Source organism: Lithobates pipiens, unplaced genomic scaffold (genome assembly GCF_037356315.1).
Source record: "Lithobates pipiens isolate NorthernLeopardFrog02 unplaced genomic scaffold, aLitPip1_a1.2 Scaffold_16, whole genome shotgun sequence".
Classification (NCBI taxonomy): domain Eukaryota; kingdom Metazoa; phylum Chordata; class Amphibia; order Anura; family Ranidae; genus Lithobates; species Lithobates pipiens.
In genome coordinates, this window is record NW_027507748.1 from 107694159 (window position 1) to 107720630 (window position 26472).

The 26472-nt window shown below is 42.9% G+C and overlaps 1 protein-coding gene across 1 annotated transcript in view; it reads right to left on the reverse strand.

The window, feature by feature from the left end:
• Positions 1 to 6584, reverse strand: part of PIR (pirin) — an 82881-nt gene extending 76297 nt beyond the window's left edge. Inside the window, exons 1-2 of the mRNA XM_077480234.1 lie at positions 6279 to 6584; positions 909 to 1196 (exon numbers count right to left, since the gene is read on the reverse strand). Of these exons, the coding sequence (XP_077336360.1) occupies positions 909 to 1151 (243 nt within the window). The 5' untranslated portion in view covers positions 1152 to 1196; positions 6279 to 6584. The remainder of the gene's footprint in view (positions 1 to 908; positions 1197 to 6278) is intronic.
• Between the last annotated feature and the right edge of the window lie 19888 nt (positions 6585 to 26472).

Genomic DNA, 26472 nt, shown 5'->3' on the forward strand with positions numbered 1-26472 from the left:
TCCACAAAGTTTAGGATTGCGTCTATGGGAATGTTTGACAATTCTTCCAGAAGTGCATTTGTGAGGTCAGGCACTATTGTTGGAAAAGAAGGCCTGGCTCACTGTCTCCACTTGAATTCATACCAAAGATGTTCTATCGCATTTATGGCGAACCTTGGCACCCCAGATGTTTTGGAACTACATTTCCCATGATGCTCAACTACACTGCAGAGTAGAAATGTAGTTCCAAAACATCCGGGGTGCCAGGGTTTGCCATAACCGTTCTATCGGGTTGAAGTCAGGGCTCTATGCAGGCTGGTCAAGTTCCCCCCCCCCCCAAACTCGCTCAGCCATGTCTTTATGGACCTTGCTTTGTGCACTGGTCCAAATTATTTGGTGGTGATAGGATTATGGTGTGGGGTTGTTTTTCAGGGCCTTAATGAGTCAGCATACCAAGACATTTTCATGCTCCCAACTTTGTGGGAACAGTTTGGGGATGGCCAGTTCCTGTTCTAACATGACTGCACATCAGTGAACAAAGCAAGGTTCATAAAGACATGGATGAGTGAGTTTGGGATGGAGGAACTTGACTCACCTGAACCTTGTGGACACCTTCTTCTTCCCTGAAGAATTGAAGCTGTTATAGCTGCAAAGGGTGGGCCAATTTAATATTGAACCCTAAAGACTAAGACAGGGATGCCATTAAAGTTCATGTGCGTGTAAAGGCAGGTGTTCCAATACTTTTGACAATAGTGTATAGAGACAACGTTCACTCTGCTCTCAGTGGATTTCTTTAAATCCGGCCGGTGATGTTAAAGCCTGCAGAGCACAATACAGACAACCAACCTTTCTATTTTTTAGGCACAAGAACAATGTTTTCTTAATTTTGTTATGTATCCATGTATCTAATAAAAATGTAAATGTCATACCTCAGGTCTACCAATACTCCTCCGTACTAGGGCACCAACTCCCTCTGACTGCTCCACGCTCAGGACTGTCTTCGCCACTTTTCTAGAGGCCATCCTTCCAACTTGAGAGCACATACACACGTTGGGATCCTGGTTGGAGTAGTGGGGTCTGTAACACGTGTCAACAGTTTCAGCTGGAGAATTCAGTGCACTGCTTCCAAAAAGCCTCCACAAAAGCAAACCGATGACTGTTCTTATAAGCATGAACTACGGGGCAGGATATTCCAATTCCTGTGTTTATTTTGTTAACTAAATTAAAAAAGAAAAAACATTCTGAGAACATGATGAATGCATTCCACTGAGCATGCCAGAGATCTTTACAGGAAGCCAAAATAAAAGTACGGTAAACTTGATGCGAGTATACAGATGCAAACCTACTTATATGTCAATAAATAAGGACCCACAGATGGACTTGTGTACCCTTACATGCCTCCTGAAGCACCTGGGATGCAAATATTGAGTTTTGCAGAGAAGGTCGAGCTCCAACCCATCCACACAACTTCTACTGGAAAGAAATTATCTCCTCAAGCTAGAATGAACCTGGAAGTGAAATGTACAAAGGGAGTTCCGGCTTATGATGTCAAGAGGTCTAAAAGATTTGGTAAGGTGAACTTATACTGGACCACCTCCTCATCCCCCCCCCCCCCCCCCCCGGGTCCCGATAACCTGGAGCCCAGTGATCATTCGGTAGGAGACCTCGTATAGCCGCAGAAATCCCCAAGGCTTAATCTCCTAAACGTACCTCATCAGGAAGTACATTTAGGAGCTGTCAAATTGGTCGGCGCCATCACACGCATGGCGCCAACCAGACTCTGCATAGCCCGTCCTGTCACCGCAAACGAAGAGGAGAGAAAGCTGCGGGGATTTCAAATCCCCAGACCAGTAAAGCGTCTATACGATCTGTCAGAATAGCGATTGCCAGACTCCGGGTTAGCGTGACCGGGTGCGATGGGAAGGGGATCCAGTGTAAGTTCACCGTACAGATTTTCTGTAAAAGCGAACACTTTACACTTTAAAGCGAAGCTCCACCCAAAAGGGGAAGCTCCACTTGTTCACTCCCTCCCCCCCTTCATTGCCACATTTGTCACTTTTTTGGGAGGGGGGTACCTGGTTTTGACACATACTCGCTCCCACTTCCTGATAAGGTCACCGCACAGCGATCTATGTCATATCCGACCCCTTCTTCTGCCCCGCTGCCTTCTGGGACCTGTGTGTTTGTTGCAGAAGACGGCGGGACCATTCAGAAAGCGCAGCACGACCCCATTCTTCTCCTTTTGCGTGAAGCTCTGCTTTAATGTGTTACTAACCCCACAACAGTAAAATCAGTCTGTATATGCAGTAAAGCATGCTTGTTATACTTACTGTGGAACCCAAGAAGTTAATCCTCTGCACTGTGTAAAAAGGCTGTTTGATCCTGTCTCCTCTGATCCTCCCCTTCTTCCCCTCTCCCCAATGAGTCTGCTGATAGTACAGAACCTTGGACTCTGCACATGCTCAGTTTAATGTGCATTGGTTTTTCTTGGGAGAGTGCATGTGACCAGCACAGGGCCAATCAGCACTGTCCAGACAGAGGCTCATGGATCCTGCAGCCTCATTGGACAATCAGGGGAGAATGAAAACTCCTCCTTCAAGCTTTAACCAGACACTGATAGAAATCACAAGACTGCTATATATTGCTGATGAGAAAATGTATTTAGCAGATTATATTTACCAAAACTATTGCATTTTCTGTTTACTATGGGAGACCAAATATAGTGAATGCAGGGTCCTGGGTTTAGTAGCACTTTAAAGTAGGCAAAAGTTGTTGTTTTTTCCCCATTTTGGATAGAGTAAGGGAGGGTTATAACCTCTTTTTGCCATTGGTGTCCCTTTGCAGAGATTCCCTTCACTTTCTGTCCCATAGCCAAGACAGGAAGGGAGAAAAAAATCACTGCAAATTAAGGGAATACCCTGGGGACCCCCTAGTTCACTAGAACTAGTGTCTCCTCTATTACTTTTCTAAGGACAACCCATTTGGGATTTTCTTTTATTTTCACTTTCAATGACAATGGTAAACAGGACAATTGGAGAGGGTGAATCTCCCTAAGGGGTGGCAGAGACAGAAATAAAAATTGGGTTCTTATCCCTTTCCACTCTATGCAAAGCTAAAAAAAAAATAATAATAATATATAAATAAAAAAAAAAAAAACACTTTTGCCTTTAGGTATACTTTAACTTTAGAGTATTCATTATTAATCTTGCAATTGATAGGCTGTTATACAAAACAATTATTATAAAATAAAAATGGAACTACCACTAATTTATTCTCCTGGGTCCTTGCTTTTAAAAATATATAATGTTTAGTGGGGATTTAACAAATCTTCAGACTTAAAACTAGGGGCCAGCCGATTATCTGTGTGGTCGATATTCATTTTTTTTTTTTTTGAAGCATTGGTCACAAACTTACGGATATTGCTTTAAGGGGTTGTACCAGGGTGAAGCATGCAGCTGCTGGCATCACCCTGGTACCGTTGTTTAGAGCGGAAAGTCAACTCTCTTGTAATAACTCGGCTGTTATTACAAGCAGCAGGAGGGGACATTACCCTACCCCCCCCCCCCCCCCACACACACACTGCCCTGCCCTGCCCAGGTCTCTCGTCCCACTGGAAGGCCCAGGCAAACCAGCCACCATGTCGTCCGGCCGCAGATCGGCTTTGTTCAAAAATTGAAAGTTTAAATCTACAGAATATCGGCACCAGATATGGGCTATCGGCCTGATAGGCAGTAGACATGTGCAATTAATTACGTACAAAATACACATTTTTATGCATACGAATTCTGTATGAAATTTCGTTTACGAATTTCGGATCCAAATTCATAATAAAAATTCGTAATTGTTACGAAAAGTTAACAAACCTAAAAGTTAAAACCCCAGGAGGTCAGCACAGGGATGATGGGAACCCCTCATAATGGGCACAGCGGGTGTACACTCAGATCCGGGAACTCAGCACAGAGATGGTGGAAACCCTACGGGAAATTCAATGCTTACGAATTTTATATAGAGGTCGACCGATATATCGGCCGATATTTGCCGTTTTTTAAATAATCGGCATCGGCCGATTGTGCTGATAAAAAGCCGATTTAGAACTACAGCAGGACTTTGAAATGACTTCTGTAATAGAAGTCAGTGTAAGTTGCCATAGAAACGTCTTCCTCCTCTCTGGGCAGGCTGCCAAGAAAAGAACAAAATGATACAATGTTTACACTTGAATGAATGAAGTCATCTCTGTGTAGAAGTTCTCAGTTTAACCATTTAAAGACTAAATCTTTTCTGACACTTGTTGCTTACAAGTAAAAATCCTGTATTTTCTGCCAGAAAATCACTTAGACCCCCCCAAAAATTATATATATTTTTTTAGCAGAGATCCTAGGGAATAAAATAGTGGTTGTTGCAATATTTTATGTCACATGGCATTTGCACAGAGGTCTTTCAAATGCATTTTTTTGGGAAAAAAATACACTATTTAAAAAATAAAAATAAAATAAAAACAGTAAAGTTAGCCCATTTTTTTTTTAATCTAAGGGTCCTTTCACACGGGGCGAATCAGTTCTGATCCGCCCCGTGGATATCCGTTTGCTCAGCGGGGATCACTCCGTCGATCCCCGCTGAGCAGGTAGATGACAGGTCCGTCTCTGCACACTGCGCAGGGACGGACCTGTCACAGCGCCGCTCTCCCCTATGGGAGATCGGATGACGACGGACCACAGTGCCCGTCGTCACCCGATCCGATCCGCAGACGGATGGAAAAATAGCTTTTTCCTCCGTTACACTTTTTCGGATCGGAGCGGGTCGGATGTCAGCGGAAATGTCACCGCTGACATCCGACGCTCCATAGAGCTCTATGGAGCACCAGTTCAGGTCTGCCTGAAAAACTGACAGGCGGGCCTGAACGGGACGTTAGTGTGAAAGGGGCCTAAATTATACATACAAGTAAACTGATTGGAGGTTTGTTTTGTTTAATAAATGTTTAAATGTAAGATATTTTCTGTATCACTTATGAAGACTGCTTTCACACAGGAGCGAGCAGACGTTGATGGTAAAACGCAAGTTTTAGCGGCTCTTTACCATAATTTTAGCGGTGCTATTTGGCTGCTAGTGGGGCACATATAACCCAGCTAGCGGCCAAGGAAGAGGTTAAATGCGCCCATGAAGCACTGCTGCCAAATCTCATTGCATGCGCTTCGGCAGTGGTGCCCATTCATATCAATGGGCAGGAGTGGTGGAGGAGCGGTATACACCACTCCAAACGTGCTGCTTGCAGGACTTTTTTTTTTTAAGATCCTGCCAGCGCATCGCCTCAGTGTGAAAGCACTCTGTCTTTCACACAGATTGCAGGGGAGCCATTTTGCAGGCACTTTACAGGCGCTATTTTTAGCCCAAAAGCACCTGAAAAACGCCCCAGTGGGAAAGGTGTGTTAGATCAAGGGGGGATTAAAAAAAAAAAAAATAATAAAAAAGGAAAAAAAAAATAAAATAAAATAAAATCGGCCTAACATATCGGCCCAAAAAAATCGGCATCATATATCGGCTATCGGCCGCCATGATTTCTAAATATCGGCATCGGCCAGAGAAAAACCCATATCGGTCGACCTCTAATTTTATACCAAATTTTGTTAACGAATTTCAGCATTTCGGATCCAAATTATTAACAGAAACATGACTGGTGTTTTGTTCACCAATCAGAAGAAGTCGGCACAGCACAAGGATGGTGTGAACCCCTCATAATGATAAATTCATCATAACGAACATTTGTTATTTTTATGAAAAGTTAACAAACCTAAAGTTAAAAACCCAGGAAGTCAGCACAGCACCGGGATGGTGGAAACCCCTCATAATGATAAATTCATTATAACGAACTTTCGTTATTTTACTAAAAGTATACGAATCTAACAAAAATTCATATTTCATACGAATCTGAACTGAATTTCGAAATACAAATTAATTTTAGTAGGAAACGAAACGGAACAAAACAAATTTATTGACGGCGCACATGTCTAATAGGCAGCCGAAAAATCGGTATTGGCCCTGAAAAAACGATATCTGTCAACCCCTACCTAAAACGATCATTTCAAACATGTGTAAAAAAAAAAAAAAAAAATGGTCCTGGCAGTGGCAGGGTTAATTGGCCCATAAAAGTCTCACCCGAAAAGGTGTCAAAGAGCCTGTGTACAAACACAGTAAGAATGAAGAAGCGATCTCTGATGTGTGAACCTACTGTAAGCTAAATCGTAGGTAAGTACATTAATAAAGAGATCCCATAGGGTGATCTGAGCTGTAGCAGGCACACTTACCTGCCTGGGTGTGTGTGCAGGGACGGTGCTGGGGGTGATAGCACTGCACAGCCGCTCCAGTCTTTTTAAACTCTCAGCTTCCCCTTGCTCACCATGATTCAGCAGTAACACCATAGAGAGCAGTGTATGGGAGGGCGGATCGAGGGCTGTGTGTGTGCTGTGTGATCGCTGACACTCTGCAAGTCACCATGAGACTCACACACAGCACCATAGGGCGGCTCCCTGCTGTGCCCAGCCCGGTGTATGTATTCTTACACTGTACTGTGCTCACTCCTATACGAGCTGTCAGCCCCGACTCACATGTCACTCACGTGACAACAACACTGCTGACAGCAGCCCACCCAGCCAATTCAGGAAGTCCCACCTCTTCCCCAGACTGTCAGTCGGATGAACCAATCATAGAAAAGTTGTGGTTACCATGGTGACGGATTGTTACTCTGCTAGTAGCCACGATATGTACAAGAGTGTACAAAAGAAAACCTGGGGAGCTTTGGGAAATAATTGCTGGCTTAACCACTTCAGCCCCAGAAGGATTTACCCCTTCTGACCTTTTTGCGCACTGCGTTACTTTAACTGATAATTGCTTTAACTGCTTTTGTGTTACTTTAACTGACAATTACAATCGTGTGACGCTGTACCTAGATAAGACAGATGTCCTTTTTATTCCCACAAATAGAGCTTTCTTATGGTGGTATTTGATCACCTATGTCGTTTTTATTTTATGCACTATAAACAAATAAAATATAGACAATAAAAAAAAAAAAAAAACGTTTTTTACTTTCTGCTATTCTTCCCAATAAAAAATAAATAAAAATCGAATTTCTTCATCAGTTTAGGCCAATATGTATTCTGCTACATATTTTTGTTAAAAAAAAAAAAGAGATCTCAATATGCGTATATTGATTGGTTTGTGCAAAAGTTATCACGTCTACAAACTATGGTATACTTTTATGACATTTAAAAAAAATATTTATTTCTTTACTAGTAATGGCGGTGATCAGCGATTTTTAGTGGGACTGCGACATTGCGGCATTCAGATCAGACTCCTAACTGACACTTTTGACACATTTTTGGGAACCAGTGACATTATTACAGTGATCAGTGCTAAAAATATACACTGTCACTGTACTGATGACACTGTCTGGAAAGGGGTCAGTGGCGGCCACTCCATAAGGGACGCTGGGGTGCCGCCCCCCCATCCATGCATCCTGCCCCCTAATCTACATGCGGGTCGCAGGATGCATGGATTCCAGTGGGGTGTGTTTTTTTTTGTTTTTGTCGTTTTTTTGTTTTGAGGCTCTAATAGACTTCTAATAGACTTGTATTCCTGCTTAGCAGGAACACAAGATCACTCTGTTCATTCCTGTCAGGACAGCAATTCTGCCTTGTTTACATTGGTAGATCACCGTTCTGTGTCTCCGGGGAGCGATCCCGGGTGGCCGGCGGGCATCGCGTCCACCAGACCAGCTGATTGGCTCCACCTCTGGTCAATTAGCGTATGCACGCCCCCACTCCCCCACTGGCTATTGCACAAAATGACGTACAGGTACGTCGTTTCGCGCAATAGAGCCGACCGGTCACTAAGTGGTCAGCAGAGGAGTAGATCCCAGGGCTGGAATCCCAACCAGGTCTTTAGGCAGAACTAATCCGATCCATTTAATTATTTACAAAATAATTACATAAAGTAGGACTAAGGCTGGATTCACACCTATGCATATTTTGTGCTTTTTGCATTTTTCAGATTTGTGCTACAGTCCATTTAACATGGTTTCCAATGGAAAGCGTTCTGTAGAGCAAAGCTGCAAAATGCAAAAAGCACTAAAAATGCATAGGTGTGAATTAGGCCTAAGGGCCGGTTCACACTGGTTTGACATGTACTCCGACTTCCAGAGAACAAGTCACATAACATGTCAAAACGAATGGTTCTCTTATGAGAGCCGTCTTAACTGGTCCAACTTGTGTCTGATTTTGAAAATGCTTCCTGCACTACTTTTGACCGACTTGGGAATGATTTCAGCCCATTGATTTTAATAGAAGTCAGGATCATCATCTTAACTGATCCAACTTGTGGTGCAACTTGTGTTCTGAGGATCTTGAGGGGAAACCACCCGGCAATTTTTTTTTTTAAATGGTGTGGGCCCCCCCAGATCCATACCAGATCCTTACCAGATCCTTTGACCTCTTCCCGAAAAACCTGGGAGGTGGTTGTGGGGGTCTGCGGGCATGAGGCTTATCGGAATCTGGAAGTACCCTTTAACAAGGGATCCCCAGACCCCCCCCCCCCCCCCCCCCGTGTGAATGAGTATGGAGTACATTGTACCACTACCCATTCAACCCTAAAAAAAGCAGTGTCGTGAAAATAAAAACGAGAGAGTTTTTGACAAGTGCTTTATTAAAAATTTAAAGCGAAGAATGTCCCACGTCTTAGCTTTAACATGTCTTCTTTCTCTGGTTACACCACCACTGTGTTCTTCGTCTGGTCTTCTCTTCCGCTGCTGTCTTCTCCCTCCGATGCTGTGTTCTATTCCGGGGCTGTGTTCTCTTTCTCTTCTGATGCTATCTTTTCCGCCGCTGCTATCTTCTTTGCCGCCGACCTGGTCCTCTTCTAGTGCTGGCTCCTGACTTTGTGTCATCTCTGATGTCTGCCAGTTCTTATATAGCCATGGGGTGTGGCCATCTGGGGACATCACCCCTGCCCCAAAGCACCCACCTACCAATATTGAGGGCATGTGGTCTGGTATGGTTCCGTCCCCTTTTTTAAAAATAAAGGAATTGTCAAAAACCGTCTATTGTGGTTTTTACTTTTTGACACCTTTTTTTGGTGAATGGGTAGGGGTACAATGTACCCGATATCCATTCATATAGGGGGGGCTGGGATTTGGGTGCCCCCTGGTGATTCTGATAAGCCCCCCACCCGCAGACCCCAACAACCAATGGCCAGTGTTGTCGGGAAGAGGTCCTTGTCCCCATCAACATGTGGACAAGGTGCTTTGGGGGGGACCCGAGGGTACCCTCCCCATGTTGAAGGCAAGCAGTCTGGTATGGTTCGGGGGGGGTGTTTCTTTGGTTCTGACATGGATTTTGAGGGGAACCCCACATCAATTTTATTTTTAAGTTTGGCGTGGAGTTCTCCTTAAAAATCGATACCAGACCCAAAGGGCCTGTTATGGATTGGGGGGGGGGGGGGGACATGCCATTTGTTTTCTTAATTCTGTCATAGGGTTCCACTTAACCACTTCAATGCACTGGATTAAATACTCTGCACTATATGTATAGTCTACACTGAATGCATATATATATATATATATAGTGGTAATGTGGTACCCCACCAGGTGAAGGATGCAGGGTTCTCAACCAGGCAGGTTGAGGGGCTCCAGGGGAGTTGGCTTTTCAGTTTCCTCATTGTTTACAAAAATCCAGTTGGGGACCTGGAGCTTATAACAGAGCCAGGACCAGGGTTCTGGGCTCCACCCTCCCGAGGAGTCCAGGCAAGCAAGCAAGCATGCATGCATGCATGAATGCCTGCCTGCCTGCATGGTATAGTCAGAGGGCCCAAAGCTGTGGGCTGAGCAGCATGGAAGCTGAAAAGAGGTACAGTAGTTGTATTATATGTTATATGAACGAGGGGGCTGAAGTGTAAAGCCTAAACGGCAGTACTGCTGAAGAGAGCCAGGTGGCTTGGTATTTTTCCGTTTATTACATTGTTGCTGTGGAAAGCTGAAACCCCTGTGTGGGCAACCATCTTGTTATTGGACTTGTTTTCTTTTTCATTTAATAAAAGTGGGCCAACAAGCCCTTAAAGTGGTGTTGCCACCAAAAAAAATATAGCTTAAATTCATAAAAAATAAATAAATAATTGGAAACTTTTTTTTACTCACCTCTAAATGCCTGTTGCTAGGGGGTCCCTCGTAGTCTGCTTCCTACATCACTTCCCCTGGGCGCTGCACAGTCATCTGGGTGCGGCGTATCACAGCTCGCGGCGGCGCTCACGCATGCGCAGTGGGTGCGGGTGCCCACAGGAAGAATGCCGGTGCCGTGAGCGGAGCGGGGAACAAGGGGGGCTTTGTTCCCCCGCATCACTGGACCCTGGGACAGGTAAGTGTCCAATTATTAAAAGTCAGCAGCTGCAGTATTTGTAGCTGCTGACTTTTAAATTTTTTTTTTTTTAGGGGGCACCCCACTTTAAATGGCATGACTGGCGTAGACTCTGCTCACTGTGCTCTACACAGAAGCTAAAGAACCCCCGAAATATCACAATATATATATATTAAACTGCCTGCACTAACTAACCTGCCTAATCTAGCTCAAGTTCTCTTAATCCCTCCATGTTATCACACTACATATGGCAGCCTAATATATACTAAGGCATGGACTTAGCCCCCTTAGCCATGATTGGCCAAAGGCACCCTGCCTTTGGCCAATCATGGCTCTCCCAGCAGATCACACTGTGATTGGTCAAAGCATGCAGGTCAGGTGCATGCTTTGGCCAATCAGCAGCTGTCAGTGCACTGCGATCTTGCAGTGCATTATGGGGCGCTTTGCAGCGGTCGAATTTGCTGCGAATGCCCATATGTTTGATTTGTTTGTGGACAAACGAACACCCAATGTTTGAGTCGAACTTATGTTCGATTCGAACATCAGGACCATCCCTAGTTACGGTGTGAAGGCACCACGGATACCCAAAGACCAATTTATCTGCACCTGTTTGACAGTGAATATAATTTCCATTTTTGACAGCAAGGCCAATTCTTGCTTTCATCAAGAGTACCTCGGTGTGTGGGCACTAAATTGTGGCCTCATCATACAGAATGGCCCTCCAAGCCGTTGTTTATAAAATAAAGAAAGCTTGAAAGGAAAATTAATTTTTTTGGGCTTTATAAATGTCATTATTGCTGCAGTAGGCTCTATACACGGTACAGATGTGCCACATTACAAGCAGACCCCCAGGCACTATATTTAAAGAAATTTTAAATTTTTATTTTTATTTCTCATTTTGATGGTTTTCACTTTAAGCATCAGTAAATCACTGCTCATTTAAAATGTTTTTTACAAAACTTTTTTTTTCCATTGATACATGCCTCCAAGGGCAGTAACCATTGTATGCCCAATTACTTACATATAAGCCTTCAAAATAGTCACTTTTGATTTTTCCAGGTCTAGACTTCAATGGGGTTCGTCATTTGGTTCCAAACTTTTGTGATGTTGAAAAGTTCTGTCGCAAACAGAACAGGGGGTCATTTGGCCCATTTCTATTCAGCACTCATTGGAAACAGATGGCTTGCTGTCACAACAGCTCAGGTGATTATTATTATATATAATTATTAGTCACAATTTATATAGCGCCAACAGTTTATGCAGCGCTTTACAATGTAGAGGGGGGGGACAGCACAATTACAGTACAGTTCAATACAGAAGGGACAGGAGGGCCCTGCTCGTAGAGCTTACATTCTAAAGGGAAGGGGTGGTAGTAAAAAAGGTAATAGATGCAGGGAATGATTTGATGTGGGGGTGGCTCGGGGACAGTTGTTAGGTTGGTGTGGGATAGGCTTTCCTGAATAAGTGAGTTTTCAGGGATCTCCTAAAGGTGGACAGGTTAGGGGCTGGTCGGATATACCAGGGCAGGGAATTCCAGAGGATAGAAGAGGCTCTGGAGAAGTCCTGAAGGTGAGCATAAGAGGTGGTAATAAGGGAGCTAGAGAGCAAGAGGTCATGGGAGGAGCGGAGGAGACAATTTGAGCAATATCTACAGATGAGGTTGATGATGTAGCTGGGGGGCGATGTTGTGGATGGCCTTATATGTTGTGGTTAGCATTTTGAATTTCATACAGTGGGTAGGGGAAGCCAGTGAAGGGATTGGCAGAGAGGAGGTGTATTAGTCTAGCAGCAGCATTCATAATAGATTCAAGGAGGGATAGCCTGTGTAAGGATAGACCATTTAGGATAGAGTTGCAGTAGTCAAGGCGGGAAATAATCAAGGAGTGGATAAGTTGCTTTTTGGTGTCATTAGTCAGGAAGGGTCGAATTCTGGAGATGTTGCGGAGGTTAAGGTGGCAGAATTTAGCCAGTGATTGGATGTGGGGGCTGAAGAAGAGGTCAGAGTCAAGGATTACACCCAGCACCCTGGCATATGTGGAGAGACCAATGGTTGTGCTGTTGATCTTAATGGTAAAATCATGGGAGGGGGACTCGGCAGGAGGAAATATTACAGGCTCTTTTGAAATGGTTGGCAATCTGGTGAGCGGTAAGCAAGTTGGTGGGTGGGGGCAGTGGGAGGTGAAGTAAGGAATTAAGGGTAGAAAAGAGTTGACGAGGTTTGGATGAGAGGGTTTTGATGAGAGTGTTGTAGTTTGTTTAGCAGTGTGGAGGCAGGAGTTGTATTTGAGAAGGGCAGATTTGTAGAGGGCAAAGTCTTGCAGGGACTTAGATTTATGCCATGCTCGCTCAAGAGCATGGCTGCATCTCTTGAGACTTCTGGTGTCGTCTGTTTGCCAGGGTTGTGACAGAAAGAGCCTGGTTCTGCGTGTAGAAAGAGGAGCGAGTAAGTCTAGGGAGAATGACAGCGTGTTGTTGTAGATGTAAGTGGTTAGGTCTGGGCAAGACAGGGGTGCGATTTTGTCATAAACGCCATCAGTAGCAGAATGAAGAAAGGAAGGGTTGAGGTTGTGAAGGTTTCTGCACGCAGTGGTTGGCAGCATGGCAGGTAGGAGACAAGGAGAGTGTGAAACGGATGAGGTTGTGATGAGAGAGAGAGAGGAAAGGGGGTGTTAGAGTGGTTGCAGGGAGTGCAGCGATGGGAGAATACGAGGTTGAGAGTATTGCCATTGGCGTGAGTGGTGTTGTGTGTTAGGTTAAAATAGGAGGTTACTTTAAGCAGTTGAGAAGTGGTCGCAGTATTAACATTGATTGTAAAGTCACCTAGGATGATGGCAGGTACTTCAGATGAGAGAAAGTAGGGTAGCCACGCAGAGAAGTCATCCAGAAAGCGTGACATTGGTCTAGGAGGCCGATAAATTACTGCGACCCTCAGACAAGCTGGAGAGAAAAGAATGCAGCACACTTCAAAAGAGCAGGGGGAAAGAGAGGGAGGTGTGGAAAGAACCTGGAAGGTGCACTGTAGGGAGAGAAGTCCAAAATGCCTCCTTTTCGTCCACTGGGTCTGGTGGAGTGAGTCCAGAGAAGGCCACTGTGGGACAGGGCAGCTGGAGAGGTAGTGTTGAATTCCTAGAGCCAGGTTTCGGTAATAGCAAATAGATTAAGGGATTTGGAGAGGAAAAGGTCAATGACAGAAGCTAGTTTGTTGAAGACCGAGCAGGCATTCCAGAGGGAACATAAAAGAGGGAGGCTGACTTGTGGAATCAGGGGAATTAGGATGAGAAGGTGAAGCCCCATACACACTATCAGATTTTCTGCTGATTTTCTTTTTTTTCCTTCAGATTTACCAAAACCATATAATATGAGGTCAAACCTTGGAGTTTCAATTGGTATACAATCAGGCAGGCCCTTGCACTATATGGTTTTGGTAAATCCGTTAATGTGTATGGCGATTGAGAGTTATGACTACTGTTGGAGGAGGTAGACAGCCAATTTTGGGAGTGGGAGGGCCGGGGTTTTGTGCAATGTCCCCAGACATTAGGAGTAGTAGGAGGATGAGGGTGGTAAGGCGGGAGTGGGATTTATAGGAGGGCAGTGTAGTGGTAGTGGTGATACTGCGTGGGCTTAGAATGAGCAGGAAGTGATGAGTGCAGTAATATTGAGTGGGCAGAAGAGAGGGAGATATGTACAGGTTGGGGGCTGGAGAGGGGGGTAAAGACATGAGAGTTTGAGGAGAGAGGACATTATAGCAAAGATTAGTGTGAGCATGTCGGAGGGTGGGGAAATGGAAATAGAAGGAAGGCTGAGGAAAGTTAGAGGATCAAGAGGAACTTTGTGTAAAATAGGTGTGGAACACTAATGTCTGTACTTTTTGTAGCAGTGCCTTAGTCAAAGTACAATACACAAGTAAATGCGCAAAAATGCGCACCTGCATTTTAAGTGCCTCCTCCCCCTCCTCCTGTGCATGGCCTATATATAGCAGTCTTTTTTGTTGTCCCACTTGCTTGATGAAGGAGCGCGGCTGTCAAACAACCTCAGCCTGTACGGTCACAAAACCGGTCGCACCCACCTCATGATGTCATCTCTCTCCGCCGGCGCTGCAGACTTTGCTCTGCTTTGAACTGTGCTCCACGGCCGTCGTCTGTGCCACTTCCTGGCCACTAGCAGCTATAGCGCCTCAGCTTGACGGACTATCAGATGACCACATCCATGCTCAGCTTTTAAAGTGACTGAATGCTTATAGATCACATCCAAAATGTGAGTTGCCTGTATTAAATATGTTTTTATAATTAAAGTGTATGTTATCTCTATACCCAGAGGCGCCTCTTCTTTTGACTTAGTCAAAGTGCCTGTGTACAATGTCAAACACTTGTCACCGGAGTGACACTTTGTGCAAGGAGTGACCAGCCCAAACCCTCACCAGCCGTCCCAAGAAATCAACTACATTAATACAGAGATGATGTGGGGGGGGGGGGATTCACAATTTTTCAATTAGGAGATGATAAAACCAGGCTTGTGAGTGGGTGGGATTTACAACTGGCCTGGACAGAGTGCAATGCAAGAGGGGGCAACAGGATAAGGTTAAAACTTTCATCTTGTCCAAGGCTGCATAATACAAAATAAGTGACACTTTCAAAAATAAACAAACAAGCAAGTATAGACAGCAGATTCAAATTCTTAGACTTAAGGCAGAATTAGAATTCAGCTAGGCAATGTAGTCCAGTGTATAAGAGAAGAGTGAAGTCTATGCAGTTACCAGAGGGTATGAAGAGTCAGGTGGGAAATCGTAGACAGGTAGAGTGACTTTGTGTTGTAGGGAAGGTCTATGCAGTGATCAGCGATTGAAGAGTTTAGGAGGCTGCAGCAGTTTTCTTTCAGACAAATTATGTTTGACTTAATTTCAGTTTAGCTATACCTCCAGTTATAGACTTTTTTTTTTATTATAGTGACATGCTTATAATTTTTATTGCAGCAAATGTTTTTAATGACAACACATGTACCCATTGCATTTAATTCTATTCTTTTACATCCTATTTGAATAAAGTTGGTACAAGGCTTGAATTTAGCTGAAAACTCCCCGTAGGCATCACCTGGCTTGTCAAATTTGATGTAAAAATTGACTGAGCCAGTTGGAAAATTATCCCCCTCCATCCACACTGTCTTGCATGAATGATGTACATACGACCGGTCTTTACGGCAGAAAAGGTGTGACGGTCTTCCTTACGGACTTTCGACGGAGTTACGACAGACTTCCAAACTGACGGACTTGCCCACACACGAACGCACTAAAGTCTGTTCAAAAGTCCATTTGTTTTGAACGTGATGACCTCAGACGGGACTAAAAAAGGAAGCTCAATAGCCAGTAGCCAATAGCTGCCTTTGCGCCGTATTTTGTCCATCGAACCAGCATACAGAGGAACAGTTTTCCTGATAGGAATTGAGTCAGTCGGACAGATTTGAAACATGTTCTATTTCTAGGCCAATCTGAATTTTTTCAAGAAAAACTATTGTATTATCCCACGCACGATCGGAATATCCGATGGAATAATTCCGTCTGAACTATTCTGCTGGAAAGTCCGGTCGTGTGTATGCGGCATTAGGGAATCGATTACATTTCTTTCATTCAGCCTGTGAAACATAGCCTGTGAAACATCTGTTATCAAATTCGGCAGTGTTTTTCTAGGGTTGGATATGTAGAACATTGTCGGCGTATGCCGCTACTTTATGCTCTTCATCTCTGATCTTCACCTCTTCTATATCTGTATTATTTCGTATAGTTGCCAATAATGACTCCAGTGACAACACAAACAGGAGGGATGAGAGCGGACACCATTGTCTTGTTCTTTTGTACATTTCAAACGATGGAGACAGACTCCCGTTGACATTTACTGAAGCTCTTGGATGGTTATATAGTGTTTTAATCTATTGGACAATCTTTGGGCTCAGTACCATTGTTTCTATTGTACTTATCATAAATCTTAGTCTACTCTGTCAAATGCTTTTTCAGTATCTCTTGACAGGAGTAGCGCTGGGGACTGTTCAATTCCCAATTTTTGCATTAGGAGCTTCTTATCCCGTTATCCTTACCTTCCCTCCCCAGGATAAACCTGTTATGATCTGCATGGATGCAATCAGGCATCAGCTCTTTTAATCTGGTGGCCAATTCCTTTGCATATAGCTTTGTATCTACATTTAACAATGCTATTGGTCTATAACTCGAGCACAAGGTAGCGTCTTTTCCCTCTTTTAGTATTACTGTAATATAAGCCTGCAGTGATTCCTTGGTCATCTTGTTTCGTTCTCCCAACCCATTCATATATGAACATCCTCTTGGTACTAGTTGTTCTTGGAATTTTTTATAACAGATCATAAACCCATCGGGTCTTGGATTCTTCCCTGTTGCTGTGTTATTTAATGCTAATTTAATTTCTTCTTGGATCATTGATTCCTCTGAAACTTGCCATTTTTCCGCTGATACTTTAGGAAGATTCGCCTCCTTGAGTATTTTTTCCATTCTGTTTAATTCCACATGCTGTGATCCTTTCTGCCTTAATGAGTACAGGGAGCTATAGTAGCTTTGGAATACTTTGGCAATTTTCATTGTCGAATATACCATCTCCCCTTTATTATTTTTTATATTTCCTTTTTTTTGGTATTCTGGCTAGGTGTTTCCCTGGTTTATTTCTCCATTGGTATCTGTCCTTGGTCGCTCTATTGAAGACTTATCTTGTTTCCTGATCCATTAACTCTTTCAATTCACCTCTTTTTAACATTAGGGCATTTTGTGTTTCTGGATCTGCTGTCTTTTTATGTTGCTGTACTAACTCACGTATTTCTGTTATTAATATTCTCATATAACTTGTCTTTTCCCTCTTTTTTATTTTTTTTGATACGCACGAGACACTATTTCATGTTTGATATACAGTACTTTTATCATAATTTGCACAATTGTTATTCATATATGAGCACAAGTCACTTTTCAAACATTTATTATGATTTGATACTTGTTTGTTGATGGCATTTAACCACTTGCCGACCACTGTTGGCATATATACGTCGGCAGAATGGCACGGCTGGGCAAAGTAACGTATCCATACGTTACTTTGAAATTTCTGCCTTGCACATATGCGCCTGCTGTGAGCTCTGTGACCGTGCCCGCGGGACCCATGGATTCGATAGCCACGGGGATACCCACGATCGTGTCACGGAGCTCAAGAACAGGGAGATGCCAATGTAAACAGCATCTCCCGTTCTGCCTAATGACAGGACACTGATCTCTGCCCCCTGTCATCGGGAGCAGAGATCAGTGTCCACTTCACACAAGCCCATCAGTTAGAAACACTCCCCTAGGACACACTTAACCCCTCCCAGCCCTCTAGTGGTTAACACCTTCACTACCAGTGACATTTTTACAGTAATCAATGCAATTTTAAAGCATCGATCGCTGTATAAATGCGATCTCTGTATAAATGCCAATGGCCCCAAAAATGTGTCAAAATTGTCCGATGTGTCCGTTATAATGTTGCAGTCACAATAAAAATTGCTGATTGCCGCCAAAAATAGTAAAAAAAAATATATAATAAAAATGCCATAAAACTATCCCCTATTTTGTAGACACTATAACTTTTGCGCAAAACCAATCAATAAATGCTTACTGCGTTTTTTTTTTTTTTCAATAATATGTAAAAGAATACGTATCACCCTAAACTGAGGAAAAAAATGTTTTCTTATATATTTTTGGGGGATTTTTATTATAGCAAAAAGTAAAAAATAATGCGTTTTTTTTTTTTCTAAATTGGCACTTTTTTGGTTTATAACGCAAAAAATAAAAACTGCAGGGGTGATCAAATACCACCAAAAGAACGCTGTATTTGTGGGGGAAAAAAAAGGATGCCAATTTTGTTTGGGAGCCATGTTGCATGACCACGCAATTGTCAGTTAAAGCGACGCAGTGCCGAATCGCAAAAAGTGCTCTGGTCAGGAAGGGGGTAAATCCTTCTGGAGTTGAAGTGGTTAAGTAACACAAGATTTTTTTTCTGTATTGATATATATGTGCATTTTTTTGTTTAATTATTTTGTTATACATTGGGTGCAGTTTTTTCACATTCAATGATATTATTGGTATATGTACAATATAAATAGCTGCTGCATATGACTTCATTGTTTCTATATATAACAATCTCTTGGTGGCACAAGTTAAAAAAAAAAAAAAAATGTAGTGTTTAATTTAAAAAAAACGGCAATACATTTTTTTTAAGTTAAAAAATGTTACGTTGTGACATGCTGATGATTGGCATTATACATGCTGTGAACACCAACGCACTTTTCATGGTGTGAACAGGGCATAGAGAAAGAAAGCCTTGTGGTGTCCTTGTGTTGAACAAGTGTTGATCAATGCAGATCGGTGCTGATCAACACACCTGGTATGAGTGAACTCCTAAAGTGTTTGGGGGTTATTTATGAAAGGCAGTTTCAGTGCAAAGTGGAGTTTTCTTTAGTAAATAACCCCCTTTGTAAATACAAAGCCAGTAAACAAATGAAAACACACCTGGTGCCATCACTAAGGATTTCACCCCATTTTCAATCATTGAAATCCAACAAAATCACATTAGCTTTAAGCCCCGGTTCACACTTAATTTCTGGGCACATCACATGCGATTCTGTAAGCTGCGATTTGAATGCATTAATTTTAATGGCTCAAATTGCACCGCTTCTGCATGGCAGCTTTTTTTTTTCCGCACTGGAACCGGATTACATGAGTGTTCGTACCCATATGATCTGAGTTTTGCAAGCTGCTTTTGGGGGTCTTTAACTTTTAATTGCCACCGCTGCAGATCACACGAACAAAGTGCGGTTGCTATGTTGTGTGGCAAACACACAGGAATTGCTGCATTTCCCACATTGCATCAGTGTGAACCAGGGCTTAAGGCTTTTATCTATGGCCATGTGGCCACTCATTTCTCTCTGTCCCTGCTGTTTGCAGAGCAGGGGGCAGAGACTGGGGAAGAGCCACAGGAGCCACTGTCAATCGCATTGGTGAGGGCTTGGCTATGGGACAGGAGGTTAACCACTTAAGGGCTGTCCTGTAGCAGTTTTACTGCTACAGGTTGAAACCTCTGCGCCAGATCCCAAATATATACTAGATCTAGCTCTTCACGCTGCCATTGGCTTTCTCCCGCTGTGATCTCACACCTCCCACACTGTAGAAAAACACAGGCTAGGCACACAGTTAACCCTTTGATCAACTCTGATGTTAACCTCTTCCCTGCCAGTGTTATTAGTACAGTGACAGTGTATATTGTGAGCATTGATCACTGTATTAGTATCAGTGGTCCCCAAAAAGTGTCAGTTTGTGTTTGAATGTCTGCTGCAATATTGCAGTCCTGGTAAAAGTCGCTGATCACTACTAGTAAAAAAATAAATAAAAATATCCCATAATCTCTAGATGCTATAACTTTTGCGCAAACCAATCAGTATATATACGCTATTTGTATGTGTGTGTGTGTGTGTGTGTATATATATATATATATATATATATATATTTATATTTATTTTTTTGTTTCAAAATTGTTGCTCCTTTTTTGTTTAAAGCGCAAAAAATGGCCTTGTCTTGAAGGGGGTTAAATCTGCCTGACGGGGCGGGGGGGGGGGGGGAGGGGTTTGGGGAATATTGGTGACTCCTTCTCAATTACAATTTACCGATTGGGTCGTTTCAGAGAACTGCATGCCTTAGACACCTGGAGTATGCACACAAATAGTGGCAAGACAGGGCAAAGTAGAAAAGCTTAATTGTTGCCTTCTGCTTACAAGCAGGAGGAAGTGACTGGCAGGATCAACAGAAAATTTTATATAAATGTAAATGTATTCAAATATATATAAAAAGCACACATTAGCAGGCACATTTATTGCAAAGATTAATTTATGAGTTTATTTATTGGCAGAGATTTATTATCGCATTTACTGATGCCTTAACAGTCTTTTTGATCATCAGTTAATTTACATTGGAACATAAAGGATTACATTGTGTGTGTATTTCAAGCAATAAAGATGTTAGCCAGCAGTAGCCCAAGGACTGTAATCATACTGAATCTTGCAGCTGTGCCTGCAAATCAAGAGAAAATACGTGATCGATAAGGCATTGTTATACACATTACCTAAATGTCTAAACACATAAAACTTCACATTTTCATTCCAGCAATTTATAAAAAACAATATGGAAACGTCCTATATACTTATGAAGTTCATTCAAATAAATGGTGTGTCTCAAAAAAATGAATCTTTTATTACTTATGTTTGGGTCTCTATTCTAAAGCGGTTTTCCAGCCGAAATGATTTATTTTTTTAAAGTCAGCAGCTGCAAACACTGTAGCTGCTGACTTTTAATAAGGACACTTACCGGTCCAAGGAGCCCTGCAATGTAGGCCCCCTGAGGCCAATCCATTGCATGTGCAAGTCACACGGCGCTTTGTGAATGCCCAGCTTGTCTTCTGGGACACATACATTTCCCAGAAGACAATGGGCCTTGCCACAGAAGAGGATGTCACGTCCTCGGCCGCGGCCCGGCTGGATCGGAAGAACTCTTAGTACTTCCAAAAAAGGTAAGTTAGAAACTAAAAAAAATTTTTTTAAATATCCAAAAATGAATGGTGGAGAGGTGATCTTTCATTTAACACCTCTCAAAATTGGGTGGAACTCCGCTTTAATATCACTTCCTGTCAGGAAAATTGATGGGAAAGTTCCCAAAACAAAAATAAATTTTTGGTAAAATAGAATGCAGTAAGGTAAAAAAAAAAAAAAAATTCTTCCTTTTCAACCACATAAAGGCTATTTTTTAAAAATTAAAATAAAATGCAGCCTGAAGACTGAGAGCGAGCGAACAGCTACGTTTTGTTGCTCAGTTCTTGGTCTTGGCACGCCAGTCTCTGAATGCTCTATAATCAGAAAATAAAGAGTGTTTGCCTCTGTCAGGGTGACCGCATTTTAAAACTTTGGCTGGTTACTCTTTGGCTGTGGAAGCATGTGTCCCATACATTCAGGCATGTACTGGTCACCGGGACTACCAGGAGTTTCTCGGTGGGCTGATGGCTCAGTGGGCTGGTTTCAGTGACAGCCTGTCAAAGTAATGGCTGCATGGCTCATGCAGCCATTAATTTGAGCACTTCTGTACTACCTATAAGAAAAATAGAATGGCTAATGGCCAGTGAAGGGGGGGCTTCAGTGGCCGCCGGGTTGGCCGGCCAGCTGAGGGGCAGCGGGTTTGTCCTGCTGGCCAGTATGTGAGAAATCTGTCATCTGCACTGCCCATCACCTTAGCTCAGCCTCAGTGCCACAGCATTGCTGAAAGGCAGCCAATGGCTGTGCAGCAATGCCGGTTTCTGAAATTTCAGCCAATGAGGCTGTAAAAATGTTACTGCATGATGTTAGCCCTCCCACTTCACTTTTTTGCAAATTGCATGTTTGCAAAATTAAAGTGGGACAGTCTGGATGAAGTCCAGGGCCACACTTTTGTCCCAGTCCAGCTCTGCATACATTAGGTCACAACTGCAAAAGCAGATGCTGTGGACAATGTGTTTTCTTCAAAACATATGATGATGGCTACTATTTGTATGTGTTAGGTATATCTGCAAGGTCAACCTGCCCAGTGACACCCATTCTCAGTCTGGTGGTGCATAGCTAGATTGGAAAAATCTCAGCACAGGCTGAGCTTGAGATTAATAATCACATTAAGGCTGGGTTCACACCTTTATGAATTGGATGCGGGTTTTCCCTGCATGCAAATTCGTATGGCAGGAGAATGTAAATGGCTCTCTATGGAGCCAGTTCACATGTCTCCAGGGGGCGGCTGCAGAGTGCACTGCACAGAAATGCTGTGTGTCTTTGGCTCCCTTTCAGGGCCGAATTCAGGCAAAGATTAGGCCCTGATTCGTCCCTGAAATGGAAAACAGGGACACACAGCATTCCTGTGCGATCTGCAGCCAGTTTAGGTGTGAACCAAGCCTCAGAAGGCTTCTATAAGATTTTTAAGGGCTGGTTCACACCATACATGCATGAAAGCCGATGGGAAAACCATGCAGAGACATGAGTTTTTACATCGGTTTCACATCAGTTTTCATGCACGTTTTAGTGAGTTTTTAAGAACATTGACATCATTTTTCATGCACGTCAGTTATGTGCTCTGTTTACGCCACAATGATGATGTCACCTCAGTTTTTTTGGCATGCAGAAAGCTGCATACACATTGCAGTTTCCTGCGCAGAAAAAAATTGATGATACCAGTGTTGTGGTGTGAACACAGCACATAGAGAACAATTGCTTTTTGTGCCGTTGCAGAACGCGTGCAGAAAAACTGACATCTCCACACATAGTGTGAATGAGGCCTTAATATAAATATTATGCATTTCCATCAACAGAACAGAAAATAGAAAAAGATAAATATAACTAAAGAAACATAAAATTGGAAAAATACACTAAAATAGATGAATAATGAACAGCAAATATGGTTCTGGAAATGTACAGTTTTGAATCAGATGTTGATTAGATGCGGACTTTCACTTAACACAAAGCATCTTTGCCACTTATAGCGCTGGAGCTCTATGTGTTGGTGAAGTCTTCACTGTGGCTTGTGGCATGGCATTCTATAAATGCAGACAAACTTAACCTTTTTATTCTCCAAAAAAAACTCCTTAGGGACCAATTACAGAGGACAATCTTCTCTGTTTTTGTCCTTAGTAGTTGTAGCTGTAGTTAACGCATTTTGTGCCATGCATCAAACTGTGCTGCATTAAGGCAGGTCATTCATTTTAAATGGACTGACAAAATACAAGAACAGACCAAAAAACACGCAGTGTTTTTCCCAAAGTAGTGCACCAAAATGCTGCAACCTACTGTATGTATGTCAGAGATGTGTTGCTGTAGTGTGTTAGGGTGCAATTCAAAATAGTTGGCACTACAATGTGCAACATGCGATGTGGTAACTTCAACAAAGCCAATCACAAAAGTGCATTTTTAGCACTTAGGAAGTGGGTTATTACATTGTGGTATTGTAGAGAGATTTATTCTTTGGAAAACTATGAAAAAGCTACATTTTGAAACTGTATATTAAAAAGTAAAATGTTATACGTACCAGCACTGCGACCTGTGAAAATAAAAAAAATATATATATTTATTACTCATTAATTTTCAGTGGGTTGTCAGCGCACAGGAACACACCACAAAATAAACATGCAGCAACTTTTCCAATGCAGCGCACCAAAATTTCTCAGCCCATGGGCATCAGAGCTGGTTGATATAGTGCAGGGGTTGGAAACCTAAGGCCCACGAGCCACACCCGGCCTGTCGCCGCTAAATGTCCAGCCTTTCAGTGTACATGAGGAATTCACGTGCATCCAGCCCACTAACATTTTAACCCCTTCACACCGATGGTTGGCTTTCTTTGGATAACACGCGATGCAGCTAAGAAGTGTTCTGCTGGGTGGCCCGAGTGCCTGACACCTCCACTGGCTTCCCGGAGGCCCGAAAAAAAGCTGAAATCGGCTTTGATCGGGTCTCAGATGTAGTATCCCAAAGCAATGTCATGACATCACTTCTATTTTTTTTTTTTTAATATTCAAAACGGCCAAACTTGGTGTTTTCAATGCTTTTATGTGTAAAGGAGGGATTTTGGGTCTTATAGACCCCAGATCCCTCTATAAAAAGTACCTGCCACTGCCTACTACTGTCACAAGGGATGTTTACATTCCTTCTGACAGCAATAAAAGTGATCAGAATTTTTTTTTGCAGGGGCAGTGTAAAAATAAAATAAAATAAATAAATAAGAACAAAATTAAATAATTTAAAGTGCCCCATCCCTCCATGCTTACACAGCTGGGGAGGGGGGGCTGAGTAATATGCAGGGGGGGCTGGGCGTGGGGGGGGTGGAGTAATATGCATGGGGAGGGGGCTGTGTAATGTAAAGGGTTCTAGAGGTGTGGGGGTGTGTAATGTAAAGGGGATCGGAGGTGAAGGGGCTGTGTAATGTAAAGGGGGCCAGAGATGCGGGGGCTGTGTAATGTTATCTTTATTTATTATCAGGTGAATGTGGCCCTCCATGCATTCACATACGTTGAATCCAGCCCTTAAGTGGAAAAAGGTTGCTGACCCCTGCCTTAGTGGGTTGGGGTGCAATTCAAAATAATTGCCACTAAAATGTGGTAATGTGTGTAAGGTGCAACCTGTGTAAGGTGCATTGCAGTAACTCCAACACACCCAATTAGAAAATAATTTTATGGAGCTTAGGAGGTGGGTTACATTGTGGTATTGTGGAGAACAGATACAGGATTTTCAAGAAAATTTTTAATTATTTTTTTTTCTAAGAAAAAAATATGAAAAGCTGCATTTGAAAATGATATATTAAAAAGTAAAATGTTATACTTACCAATAACACGATCTGTGGAAAAAAACAACAAAAAGAAAACTTGTTACTTATTATTTTTACAAAGCTGCCAATGCACAGGAACAGACCAAAACCCATATATGCATCAAAGCTGTGTTTCCTTAGTGCTTTGGGGTGCAGTTCAAAATGAATGTCACTACACTGCAGTAACATGTACAATGTGCATTCCAGAAACTCCAACACGCTCAATCACAAAAGTGTTTTTTAGGTTTGAGAAAGTTGGTTACATTGTGGTATTTTGGAAGGCAGATAATGGAAAATTTATATCAAATACTTACCGTAATTTTCCTTTCCTGATGGACTCCATGGCAGCCTACGTATGGGTTAATCCCCGCCTCTCATACCTCATAGGACCCCACTCCCATAAATCTTTGCTTCTAGCCAGAGACTGTGTTCCGTAACTTAGCCTACTCCAGCAAATGGGAGGGAACTCCTGCTGCCATGGAGTCCATCAGGAAAGGAAAATTACGGTAAGTATTTGATATAAATTTTCCATTTTCCTGACAGACTCCATGGCAGCCTACGTATGGGAAATAACTAGCCATACACACCCGGGTGGGCAATTGCTGGTCAACGAAAAAAAGGTTTAATTGGCACCGTCAACAGATAAGACATTCAAACCAAAATTAACCGAAGACAAGGACGCTGGTTCTACACAATAGTGCGTCATAAATGTATTGATTGACGACCATGAGGCCGCTTTACAAATCACATCTGGAGAAACGTGACGGGCAGCCGCCCAGGATGTAGAAACGCTCCTAGTAGAATGGGCTGTCACCGCTTCTGGAGGAGCCAAGCCCTTAGCCTTATAAGCCCCTTGGATGGCCTGAACAATCCAAGCTGCAATAGTTCGGGAAGAAGCACGTAAACCCTTATTCTTTCCGTAGAAAAGGATGAACAGATGATCAGATTTCCGGAAAGGAGCTGTAGCTTTCAAATATTGTTTCAAAGCGTCCCCAACGTCCAAAGGATGAACACCAGAGTCTTCAGAGGCCTGAAAAATTGGAAGCACAATCTCCTGATTTTCATGAAAAACGGATGACACCTTCGGATTTGACCCTAACATAGGGATCAAAACTGCTCGATCAGGGAAGAAAGTGAGAAACGGCTCCTTGCAGCCCAGAGAACTGATCTCCGAAACCCTCTTGGCTGACGTAATGGCTACTAAGAAGGCAGTTTTACAAGAAAGATCTTTAACAGATACTTGATCCTCATGATGTAAATCTTTCTCTGAAAAGTAATCCAGGACAAAGGGAAGATCCCACTTAGAAAACCTTGGTTTCCTCTGAGGTCTGAGCCTCATTGCTCCCCTAAAGAACTGTTTTGTGAGAGGGTGCTTGGCCCAGGAGACACCTGAAAAGGCAGATATTGCGGAAACTTGAACCCGCAAGGAGCTCACCGATAAGGACAAGTCCAGGCCTGTCTGAAGAAAGCCAATAACATCCCTTATCTTCGGGTCTTTGCATGAACCGTTGGTTGTGGACACATAGTCTGCAAATTTTGACCAAATTCTCTGATAGACCCTGTTGGTACCTGGTCTTCTAGCACTCAGTAAAGTAGCGATTGCCGTGTCGGGACAACCTAACGCTTCCAGCCTTTCCCTCTCAAAAACCATGGCATCAGATGGAGCTGGGATGGACATGGGTGAAGAGTCGTTCCCTGTGACAAGAG